General features: G+C 36.7%; 1 protein-coding gene across 1 annotated transcript in view; it reads left to right on the forward strand.

Moving 5' to 3' along the window:
- The window catches only part of LOC123535299 (transducin beta-like protein 2), a 30,433-nt gene that overhangs the window by 412 nt on the left and 17,046 nt on the right, over positions 1 to 12,975 (forward strand). Inside the window, exons 2-6 of the mRNA XM_045317902.2 lie at positions 4,070 to 4,282; positions 4,826 to 4,877; positions 5,336 to 5,398; positions 10,761 to 10,869; positions 12,591 to 12,690. Of these exons, the coding sequence (XP_045173837.1) occupies positions 4,070 to 4,282; positions 4,826 to 4,877; positions 5,336 to 5,398; positions 10,761 to 10,869; positions 12,591 to 12,690 (537 nt within the window). The remainder of the gene's footprint in view (positions 1 to 4,069; positions 4,283 to 4,825; positions 4,878 to 5,335; positions 5,399 to 10,760; positions 10,870 to 12,590; positions 12,691 to 12,975) is intronic.

Raw genomic sequence — 12,975 nt, forward strand, 5'->3', positions numbered from 1 at the left:
TTAATAATAAAAGCAATAAATTGAGCATAAGTAGCAAATTCATAACACGAACCCTAGGATGCCCGATTCTTCTTCGCGATTACAGTGATGAACTGCATACACCGGGACACCTTAAGAAAGCTTGCAAATACTTATTTTGTTATTTAGATGTATTTATTTCTGAAATAAATAAAACATAAATTTAGGAATATTATAAGTAGGCTATACTGTTCATAAAGCATACCCCGGGATGCCTGTTTCGTCACTATTATACAGTATGCAATTCTCGGATGAATCAGGCGTCCCTGGTTTCGTGTTATGAGTCTGCTACTTAGGATACACCTATATTCACGCTCAATTTATTGCTAAATATGGAAAAAAAAACATGCAATAAAATTAACAGTTAAATTAAAGCTTTCTTTGAAAATAAAGGTAACCCGGGGTGTTTACCCCGACCCAAAACTTGGAAGGACCAAAATAATGGAGGATTAATCACAGTACAGGCCTCGACCTTAACTTTTTTCAGCAGTTGCCAGCAGGTCCACCAACTGCTAAAATCTAGTAGACCTGCTCAGACTTTAGTGGACCTCCAATTCTATCACATAAATTGTGATGTTGTTGTCGTCATAACTTCATATGACTCAAAGAAACAGGACTTATTTCTAAAATAATTAAAAATGGAAGACTGTAGCAAAGAACTAAAAATATTTATTTTTATAGCTCTTTGACTGTAGCAATCTGTTATCCCGAAAATAATTATTTTGAAAAGTGTCCCAAAATATGGACACAATAATCATCATCCTCCCGACCCGTGTTGAAAGTGAAAAAAGAAAACATCAACAATTAATTATCGGTAATTATTCTGATGATAAACTAAGTAATTGGCCTTGTTTTCATATTCAATTAACACCCCCTCAAAGAGCTAAAAGAAGTGTGTCGGTTATTTGTGGCATCTGAAGCGGAGATCAAAGCGGTATAGTTTCCCCGAGATTGTCATGGCATTACGTCATGTTTTCGCGCCATGTGACACATTACTGTCTGATCGTATTCTCGATTCCTTTAATTGTTGAGAAGAAATCAGTGAAAAAGTTTTTTCTTTAATTTTTTAAAAGCGAATGTGCAATATCCCGAATAAACTGACATGTAAATGTGTCAAACCGTGAACGATGATAGTGGATGTCCTACCTCTGTGACCTATTTGCCCTCAAGAAATTTACATTATTGTTTCAGAAGAATATCTAACAAAGTGTTGTGTCAAAACATACATGTACAAAGAATCATTTAAAACTTATTAAAAATCGCAACGACATCATACTGCTTTATTTTATACCACATTTCTATTTACGTTCATTAGGTCACGTAAGCTATTCTGCCGCGCTAACAGAAATCTGTTTGCCAAAAATCGTTTTACTCCATGTATTTAAATTGCTGCCGCTTTTTCATTATTTAAGATTTTTTAATTGTGTTTTTTGTACTTTCTGGTCAAAAGTCTGAATTTTATTACCATAGTATGTACCGTATATTTACTTTAAGAAAGAAATAAATAATCAAGATCGCGCTGTTTGAAATTTTACAAAACATTATATGAAAATTTGATCATTTTTAAAAAATTTTGCCTACATTCCTGTCGGTATCTTATCAAAATTGTTATAGAATTCAAACTGTATTAGTTCTCAAGCGGTGTTGAAAATTTAAAGCGATTATATTAAAAAATGAATGCACCACGCGCGTTTATTGTGTCAAAAGTAACCGCGATGTAAATTAGACATTACGATAGGGCGCACGTGCTTGTGGAATGGAAAATTACCAGCATGACGTTTTGATATTTTTACGATTCGCGGGTAAATTCTAGTCAATCCAGGTAATTTTGCCTGATGTAATTTCTCAATTTGGTGAAGTTACCACGTAAAAACCACTCGCCCGATCGGTGGAGTAGTCCATTCGTGCTCTCCTGACTTTAACTCGCCAATGCTTATAACGGTAGAATGCCGTACTTAAGGCAAAATCAACTTTCGTTTTGTGAATTCGCCGATATGGGTACGATTTTCCCTCCTATTTTTTTACTTTTAAGGGTTTTATTTTATTTGCAGACCGTGACTGAAAATTGGTTGACCGTCGGTCTACCCAACTTTTCATAGTTAGTGGACCTGCCGATATTTTGGTTGAGTCGGTCCAGCGGTCCACCGCTAAGGTCGAGGCCTGCAGTACACAGTCCTGTAAAGTTATTGGTTTTATCGCTTGCTCATATAGGAGCGGAAAAATGTGCAGCCGATACAGGACTCGAACCTGCGACCTTCTGCTTGCAGGTCAGATGCTCTACCAACTGAGCTAATCAGACAACCGATATCATAGAGCAGGGCTTTTTTTCCCTATGAATCTACCTCCTGTAAAAGGAGGTAATCCCAATGCCAAAAAGTATGTTTTTTTCCCAAAGTTGAATTTAAAATTTCCAAATGAATATACCTTCTAGGGTTTTTGCTGTTTTAAGATAGTTTTGCTAATATGTATGTATATTTAGGTAAATTATAATACTGTTGAACAATTACTGAAATGCAGTTCATTAATATTTCACACAAAAACACATTTATGTAGATTTTGGTAATTTGCAAATTGTCCCAATTAAGATAATTTCCGAGAGCATTTTCCCAATTCCAACGGTGTTGGTGGCAATCCCAAATTGATGGAAAAAAGGCCTGTAGAGGTCAGCATTTACAGTCAGAAGTGACTCCTGACCTTATTATGGAAGAAGAAGATCATAGACAAATTATATACATTATATACACACTGCTACATTCCTCTCTCCTGTTTTTCAAAGACAAACTCAGATTCTTTTGACTATCCCAGCCATTGTTTCACCCTAGCTCTAAGATTCCAAGGCTAGTCACCACACTCATGGTACCAGTGTAATAGGAGTGGGAAAAAGTGCAGCCCGATACAGGACTCGAACCTGCGACCTTCTGCTTGCAAATCGGATGCTGTACCGAGGTAATTGGACAGTCGATATCATAGATTAATTATATACATTATATACACACTGCTACACTCATATGATATAAAAATTTGCCATGTAGACGTGGTATACTTTGTATACCAAGAAAGTATACCAGTTACCAGGATATACATATTACTGCGAATGTCCTGTTTTGACACTTAACAGCTTGAAAAGTGTTTTACATTTTTTCTCAATATTTATGCTCAGTGGGCTTAGATTTTTAGAAAAACTATTTTTGAAAATTAGAGTGTATTTCTTTTTATTTCACACAGATCCCAAATTAAGGAATTTAGCTAAGTGGCTGGTCGTTATGGTTTAAGGGAAAGGCAATGTTGTTTTTATGTTAATTCGGTCTGCTAGAACTTCTTATTTCATTTAAAGAAGTAAAAGAATTTTCAAAATCGGGTTAAAAATGAGAAAGTTATCGGCATTTAAATACAATGTATCAGGCCAGGAGTTTTAGCAGAGATCTTCAAAGTTTTCCAAATAGACAAATAGGAAAAACCAGCCCCACCCCCTTACGATCAATTTTTTTAACAAAACAGAATACTTTGATGAAGGAAACTAGTAGCTGGTTGCTCAAGAAATATTGCTGTGAAATTATTTTTAGCTCTAGTGGCCCCTTAAATAGACAACATATCGCAGCATAAGTCAATGAATAATGCTTAGACTATACTGCCTATCTGTTTAACAGTTTTCAAAATGAAGAGTGCCTCTATCAAATGACAACTGTAATGGTGGGCAAAATATTACAGACAGCGGTACACATTTGAAACTTGTGTGTATACTCTTCTCCAAATGGTGTTGCATGTTGTTTTTTTGTCAGGTCAAAAATCAAAGAAAAATTGATAAAAAATATATAAACGGTAGGTATGTGGCAATTGATTTAATAACTTACAGTAAAACAGATTTCTGGTTATAGGTGATTGTCTCTTGTCTCATAAACCATTTGGATAGGAAAATAGTTTCTTAGTGTTGTTACTTGTTTCAAAATTATTCAATCCAGCTGTGAATGTCAGGTGAGCGATCTAGGACCATCATGGCCCTCTTGCTTAATTTGTTGGAATCCTTGTGAAATAAATCATTTCATAATTGTAGAAGAAGAGGAAGAAAAGAGTGAAACTAAAACAACAAACAAACATGAGAAACAGCCCAGCAAGAAGTCGAAGCCTGCGGGTAAGAGCCGTTTGAAGACCCAGCAGTCAGTGTTCACCCACAAATGGCTTGCTAGTTCACTCAAGGGACATGGTGCACGTATCTTAGATATGGACTTCAGTCCAAATGGGAAATATGTCATCACTGTTGCTGAAGGTAAATAAATAAATGTGTTTTGCTTAAATGTTAAAAATTGTGCTTAAGTACCCCTTAAGACAGTTAATGGCACTGTTCAAATTAAAAGATAGACAAGTTCATAATAGAAATTGAGCAGGGTAAGGGTTAATTTACCAGAACGGTTCTGAGGGACTAGTTTCAGTTATAAATAAGTTTGTAGAGGGACACCAAATGACCTATGATTGTGTTGGTGTGACTTTTAACCTCTGGATAAAGGATTTGACCGGATCCTTTAGTTATTTTTCAGACTCTGCTTCTAGTCATGTCAAAAACAAAATTGTTGCTGTATATATACCATGATCTTTTATAAATACCAAGAAGTTATCATAGTGTCAGCAATTGCTTTCAAGTCAACAGGATGATTCTTAATTAAACTCACTAAACAACTGAGTTTCATTGTAAACAAAAGAGTTGATATTGTAAACTGCTATATTTATCACCTGTGAACTCAAAAGGTATACGGTTATTGAATTCTTTAAAATGATGTATTACTGTTGCATTTTACTGTTTCCTTATTTACAGATCGCTCTATTCTTCTGTGGTCTACAAAGGAATTTGAACAGAAAGAACACAAGTATGTGTAACTTATTATGTTCTTCCCACTAGACCAGGTTTTAGAGAACTCTTAACTAAATTGTCAGCAGGATACTCAATTAAGCTGAGGGGCTACTAGTTTTGCTAACAGGATACACAATTAAGCTGAGGGGTTACTAGTTTTGCTAACAGGAAACACAATTAAGCTGAGGGGTTACTAGTTTTGCTAACAGGATACAAAATTAAGCTGAGGGGTTACTAGTTTTGCTAACAGGAAACACAATTAAGCTGAGGGATTACTAGTTTTGCTAACAGCTTACATAATTTTGCAAGATGACATAGCAGCAGAAATACAGATTAAAATTGTACAAATAAATAAATTTATTATAAATTCTAGTTTAAAAATATTATGCTATTAAAAATGTTTATGTGTAAAATATGCTTGCATAATTACGAAATATAATGCAAATCTTATTTTGTGATATATGTAAATTACAGGTCAATCAGGGGTAATGTTGACCTTGATCATGCAACAAGAGTCAAGTACAGTCCTGATTCCAAGTAAGTACACACAACCGTTGATACCTGACTCATTCAGACAGGATATACCGGTAATGGAAAACTTCTAAATAACACAAATTAGAAAACTGACATATAAACTTAAATGAGATGATGCATTAAAAATTTGGTAAAGTTCAAATAAACCATGCTCAGATGATTAGATTTCAGGTTATAAGAACAAGGTTCTCTTTACTAGTTGGCGACCCAGATTCGGACAATTTTACAACATTTTCAGCTGTCATATTTTCATATTTAATGCAAAATCCATGAAATGTTACCTCAATCAAGTTCAGTTCTTTGGTGCCACAAAACGCGAATTTGTTTTTATCTAAAAGTAATCTGAACACGTCACAAAGGCCTGAAAGAGGGTGCATAAATTTAATGTTTTTAGCGTGTTGCAGGACCCAGAAATCGGACAGTAGGAAAACGCTAAATATCGTCATTTCTGTCTTGCAGAATCACTTTTAGGTCGGTGTTAATGATCGATTAAAAGACATGTTCACCTTGATTACATTCAACTATTAATGTTTGATTTAAGGCTGTCGAGAGTTAAAAAAATTCAGTTGGCCTATATACGATACACTTTTAGCTCACCTGTCACGTAGTGACAGGATGAGCTTTTGTGATCGCCCTTCATCCGTCATCCGTTTGTCACGATAGAGACAACATTTTGCAATCAACTTTAATCAAACTTGCACACAACCTGTATTGGCATAATATCTCGGTTCCTTTCGAAAACTGGCCAGATCCCATCATGGGTTTCAGAGTTATGGCCCCTTAAAGGGCCAAAATTTGCTATTTTTTGCTTGTGAACACAATAGAGACTTTTTGCAATCAACCTTAATCAAACTTGCACACAACTTGTATTGGCATAATATCTCGGTTCCTTTAGAAAACTGGCCAGATTCCTTCATGGGTTCCAGAGTTATGGCCCCTTGAAGATCCAAAATTTGCTTTTTTGGCTTTTGCAGCCATATAGTGACTTCATTTATGGTTTGATTTGATACAAACTTGCAAAATATCTTCAACAAAAATAAATCTTGGATTCCATGATGATTCTGTCAGATCCAATCTTAGGTTCTGGAGTTATTTTATATCTGATTACCTCCCCTGATTTTAATCAAAATGGATTTATATCAGTAAGTACTTATAGGACTCATTTGAAATTTCATTATTGTCATTAGTTGGACTCAGACAATCAGGGCAAATAACTATGGACTGATTTTATGTCAAATTACCGCCCTTTATTTCAAATTAAAATTGGTATATCTCTGTAACTAATGAAGAGTATGATCTGAAATTTCATTTATGCCATCAGATTGACTTGGACAATCAGTGAAGATACATATTGACTGAAATTATGACAAATTACCTCCCTTTATTTTTTATGCAAATGAATATACCTAGCAGCTTCTAATGAGATTGGTTTGAAACGTTATTTCTGTCTTCCATGGTAAGAAATTTCTACTTTTACTTACTTTTCTAATATATTGTTGTAAAGGCTCTGTACTCTGTATCTTCTACATGCATATACCAATGCATGATTACCGCCCCTGATTTTAATAAAAATAAGATTTATCTCAGTAAGTATTTATATGACTCATTTGAAATTTCATTATTGTCATGACAATCAGAATAGATAACTATGGACTGATTTTATGTCAAATTACCTCCCTTTGTTTCAAATTAAAATGGGTGTATCTCAGAAACCTATGAAGATACTGATTTGAAATGTCATTTATGCCATCAGATGGACTCGGACAATCAGGGTAGATAACTTTTGACTGAATTTATGACAAATTACCTCCCTTTATTTTATGTAAATGAATGTTCCTCAGCAGCATCTAATGAGATTGGTTTTAAATGTTATTTAAGTCTTCCAGGGTAAGGAATAGTCATGTTAGTACAAAAATGCAGCATTTGAGCCTAGGTATGGAGATTGGCCCTGACTAGTATGTGACCCATAGGTCAAAAGGGACTGTTTCAAGAAAATATTTATCTTGATGATGTTTAATGTGTATGCCAATGTGATCTATGTCAAAACTTGATCTTGTCATCAAGAGCAATGGTACTCGGGTGAGCGATATAGGGCCATCACGGCCCTCTTGTTTAAATAAAGCTCATTATCTTCTTGAAAATTTTATTTAAGCCTGGCACTGTCTACCCATTTTGATCATTTTAAAACGCAATTTGCTCATCTGCATTTAGCAGATTGTAGTTGAGTACCCCTTGAATAATGTAGGGGCCTCAAAACAAGTATGCGCATGCGCACTGAAAGCACATTCAACTTCCCCCAGCGAGAGCTGTCAAAACATTCCGTGAACAAAGGTAAATATTCCAATATTGCAAGTTTTACTAACCGATATGCAATTGTTGCAGTGGATGTTGCACATAATGCAAGCATCTGTGTACTTGTCAACAAATGATCAAAAAGAATGCTGAAATAAGCGTTTACGCGACTGTCTGGGTTTCTGGGTCGTCCGAAGTTCTGGGTCGCCAACCAGTAGCCTTGTATGGCCTACATAATTTGGAAAATTTTCATCAGATATTTTCCTCAATAATGAATAAATTGTGAACTGTTGCATGCAGTTTGATAAAAGATTACTTCTTGATGAATAGAGACCTGGAATTTACTCCATTTATATACTTAGTTTTTAGACCAATTTGAAGCAAAAGTGAAGCATCTTTTCAAATATTCTAGATGGCATTGCTGTACGGAGAGCCCATATATGTGTGATTTATAATTCTGATATGCCCGCTTAGCTCTGTAGGGAGAGCGTTGGTCTACAGATTGCTGGGTCGCAAGTTCGATCCCCGGGTGGGGCGTATGTTCTCCGTGACGATTTGATAAAAGACATTGTGTCTGAAATCATTTGTCATCCACCTCTAATAATTCATGTGGGGAAGTTGGCAGTTACTTGCAGAGAACAGGTTTGTACTGGTACAGAATCCAGGAACACTGGTTAGGTTAACTGCCCGCCGTTACATAACTGAAATACTGTTGAAAAATGGCGTTGAACCCAAAACAAACAAATGACATACAATGTTTGTTTTTAACACTAGACTAAAAATAATGTTCTTAATCCCCCGCCGTGGCAGAGGGATTATAGGAATGGTCTTACATAATTGAAATACTGTTGAAAAATGGCGTTGAACCCAAAACAAACAAATGACATACCATGTTTGTTTTTAACACTAGACTAAAAATAATGTTGTTAATCCCCCGCCGTGGCGGAGGGATTATAGGAATGGTCTGCGTCCGTCCTTCCTTCCGTCCGTAACAAAATCGTGTCAGGTCCATATCTCCTAATTCCCTTGAAGGATTTTCATGAAACTTGGGTCAAATGATCACCTCATCAAGACGATGTGCAGAACCCATGAGTAAGCCTTGTCGGTTCAAGGTCAAGGTCACAACTCAAGGTCAAAGGTTTGAGCCTGCCATTTTGTGTCCGCTCTGTATCTCATGAACCCCTTGAAGGAATTTTATAAAACTTGGTTCAAATGATCACCTCATCAAGACGATGTGCAAAACCTATGAATCAGCCATGCCGGCTTAAGGACAAGGTCACAACTTAGGGTCAAAGATTTTGAGCCTTCCATTTTGTGTCCGCTCTATATCTTCTAAACTCCTTGAAGGATTTTCATGAAACTTGGGTCAAATGATCACTTCATCAAGATGATGTGCAGAACCTATGGGTCAGCCTTGTCGGCTCAAGTTCAAGGTCACAACTCAAGGTCAAAGGTTTGAGCCTTCCATTTTGTGTCCGCTCTATATCTCCTAAACCCCTTGAAAGAATTTTATCAAACTTGGGTCAAATGATCACCTCATCAAGACGATGTGCAGAACCCATGAGTCAGTCATGCCAGCTCAAGGTCAAGGTCACAACTTAGGGTCAAAGGTTTGAGCCTTCCATTTTGTGTCCGCTCTATATCTCCTAAACTCCTTGAAGGATTTTCATGAAACTTGGGTCAAATGATCACTTCATCAAGATGATGTGCAGAACCTATGGGTCAGCCTTGTCGGCTCAAGCTCAAGGTCAAAGGTTTGAGCCTTCCATTTTGTGTCTGCTCTATATCTCCTAAACCCCTTGAAAGAATTTTATCAAACTTGGGTCAAATGATCACCTCATCAAGACGATGTGCAGAACCCATGAGTCAGTCATGCCGGCTCAAGGTCAAGGTCACAACTTAGGGTCAAAGGTTTGAGCCTTCCATTTTGTGTCCGCTCTATATCTCCTAAACTCCTTGAAGAATTTTCATCAAACTTGGGTCAAACGATCACCTCATCAAGGCGATGTGCAGAACTAATGAGTCAGCCATGTCGGCTCAAGGTCAAGGTCACAACTGAAGGTCAAAGGTTTGAGCCTTCCATTTTGTGTCCGCTAAACCCCTTGAAGGAATTTTATAAAACTTGGGTAAAATGATTACCTCATCAAAATGATGTGCAGAAATTATGAGTCAACCATGCCAGCTCAAGGTCAGGGTCACAACTAGGGGTCGAAGGTCTGTGCCTTCCATTTTGTGTCCACACTGTATCTCCTAAACCCCTTGAAGGATTTTCATCAAACTTGGGTCAAATGATCACCTCATCAAGAACTCATGAGTCAGCCATGTCAACTCAAGGTCAAGGTCACAACTGAAGGTCAAAGGTTTCAGCTCTGTATCTCCTAAACCCCTTGAAGGATTTTCATGAAACTTGGGTCAAATGATCACCTCGTCAAGACGTTGTGCAGAATTCATGAGTCAGCCATGTCAGTTCAAGGTCAAGGTCACAGCTAAAATCAAAGGTTTACCCTTTCACTATCCATAGCAGTGGCGGGGGATTTAGCTGTCTTTCAGACTGCCTTGTTGTTACACGTACCTGCTTCTGGCAATCAAGATTGAAGAAAAAAACCAACCATTATTATTTCATCTACAATTTTAAATATTAATTAGTGTTGAAATAATACATAGCAGATGTTATTTTAACACTCTGAATCGGTTATACACCACACTGAATCATTCATTTGAGCTCCACTCATGAAATAAGTGTGCAGGATATATAACCTCATAACCTTGTTTAAGAAGCGGAGGTCTAGTGGTTCAGGCGTTGGTTGCTCAGCCTGGATGTCATGGTTTTGAGCCCCATCAAGATCAAAACGTTGCCTTGTCTTATGACACCTGTCTCATCTCCAGAAAGCAGACTACAGAGTGACTACAGAGTGATTCAAATAAGCTTCAAGCTTCCATCAAAGTCATCTAAAATGATAGTATAAACTAAACTCACTGTTCAATCCTCCTTTATATTATTTCTGATATAAAAAAGTAATAAATGGACAGTGAGCTGTCAGCCTGTTTGAATTAGTTATACTGTTTATTGCAGGGCATTTGTAGTTAGTCTTGGGAATGCAAATACTGTTAGAGTGTTTAGAATTGGGAAGAAAGATGACGGAAGCCCCGGTAATATTACCGGGGCATTAGACTTTCCACAGGTTTGTTCTATTTCATTATAAAAGTATGACAACATGGTTCATAATACATGTAATATTGCAGTTTATTATACGCCTAAAGGGACGTATTATGTTATACCCCGGTGTCCGTCTGTCCGAGCCCACGAATGAATATTTGTTGGGTACTGAGAACAATAGGCAACGGTAAATTCTATTCATGCCATAGTGTTTATTGGGTATTTTTTGTCGCTTGTTGGGTACTTTTTAACAAAAGAAATACCCAATAAAGGTCCATCCGTAGGAACGTCTGTCCGTACATTAGCAATTTCGTGTCCACTCTGTAACTCTTGAACCCCTTGAATAATTTCAAAGAAACTTGACACAAATGTTCACCACACTGAGATGATATGCAGAGAGCATGCTTTGGATGTCTCGCTTCAAGGTCAAGGTCACGCTTAGGGGTCAAAGGTCATATCCAGTTTGTTTTGTGTAACTCTTGAACTGCTTGAAGGATTTCAAAGAAACTTGGCACAAATGTTCACCACACCGAGACAACGTGCAGAGCGCATGTTTTGGATGACTCGCTTCAAGCTCAAGGTCGCACTTAGGGGTCAAAGGTCATATATGACTGCTTTGTGTATATTGCTCTGCATTGCAGTGCTCTTGTTTTTATTTGACAGATCCCTTTTTTGTTCACTTACAATAAAAACATTTTTAATTACTTCCTTTTTATGTTACTATAAATAGCTTATTTTGAAACTTTTTTATTATTGGCCGTAGGGAAAAAACAAGACCACTTTTCTGTGGTACAACATGGATGGTACCTCTAATTTTTAGGTATATTTTAGGTATTTTGACATACCTGTACCTGGTAAGGATTTTTTTGTGGACTTAGATTTTTTTTGGAATTTCTTCCCTTTGTTGTTCCTGTCCTTTGGGCTTCAACAGTCAAGTTCTTTAAATTTTGCTCCCATCCTCTGACATAACCCTTCGGGCGTATATTGCTCGCTTGGCGGAGCTCTTGTTCATTAAGTTAAGGCCTAGTTGTCTTCAGTTTTTGGAAGTACACTTTCATCACTTAAATTTTTATCAAGAGGAAGTTGTAAAAGAATTTTTTGCTGAAATTAAAGCATACAAAGAGCCTTAATTAGTGTTGGAGATATAACAGGGACAAAGCATCTACCTCATATTGAACCATTATTGTGTCTGAGGTTATAAAACTGAGTTTTGTCCTGGTTGGAATTCTACATTAATGTAGTTTATACAAACTAATGGCTATGTATCAGCTATGCTGAAATTGCACATGAGGAATACTTAATCAAACATAAATTTGCATTTGTTGTTTTTAGGTCTACTACCTTGATAACACATATTTCTTGTCAGTATCAGAACTTGAACCTTTCCTGTTTCTATATCATTTAATTCATTTTGGCTGCCTGCCTGATTAGATCTGTAGGTGAAGCATATGACTAAAGACGAGTGGGTTAGAGTTTGATGCAAAGGTGAGGCAGTGTTCTTCATAGTAGACAGGTGTGCAATACCCACCTCAGATTCACAGTAGATAGTTGTTGATTACATGCAGAGGACAAGTTATGGTTAGTCCTGGCAGAAAATTTATATACACTTGATTTGGGTTTACTACATGTCATTACAAAAACTAAACAGTGTTGAAAATGATTAATTGTATGAAAGCCATACTTAACAATCATATCACTTGCAGTGTCTGTAACTTGTCAAATAATCATTTTTTTTGTACTTGACAGAAACATAAGGCAGAGATTATCAATGTGGGTATAGCCAGCAATGGAAAATACATTATGACTTGCTCGTCAGATACCACTATGGTAGTGTGGTCTATAAAAGGTATGTCTAATCACCTAATGAACTTTTAAGCTACACCTGTCTGGTTAATGCAATATTTTGGAGTATCTTGTAAATGCAGATTTTCTTGTATTAATGCCCTTCAAAGAAGAGGGAATATATAAATGTTTTACTAATTGTCAGTTGGTAGTTGGTCAGAAAACCATTTGGTTTCCAAGAAGTAACTAGAGAACACTTGGACATACAGTACTCCATCTTCATAGGATAATTGCCTGTGGTCGGTAAATATCCCCTATTGTTTTTGGGGATCAGTAGGTCACATTGACT

The sequence above is a fragment of the Mercenaria mercenaria genome, chromosome 12, assembly GCF_021730395.1.
Source record: "Mercenaria mercenaria strain notata chromosome 12, MADL_Memer_1, whole genome shotgun sequence".
In the NCBI taxonomy this organism is placed as follows: domain Eukaryota; kingdom Metazoa; phylum Mollusca; class Bivalvia; order Venerida; family Veneridae; genus Mercenaria; species Mercenaria mercenaria.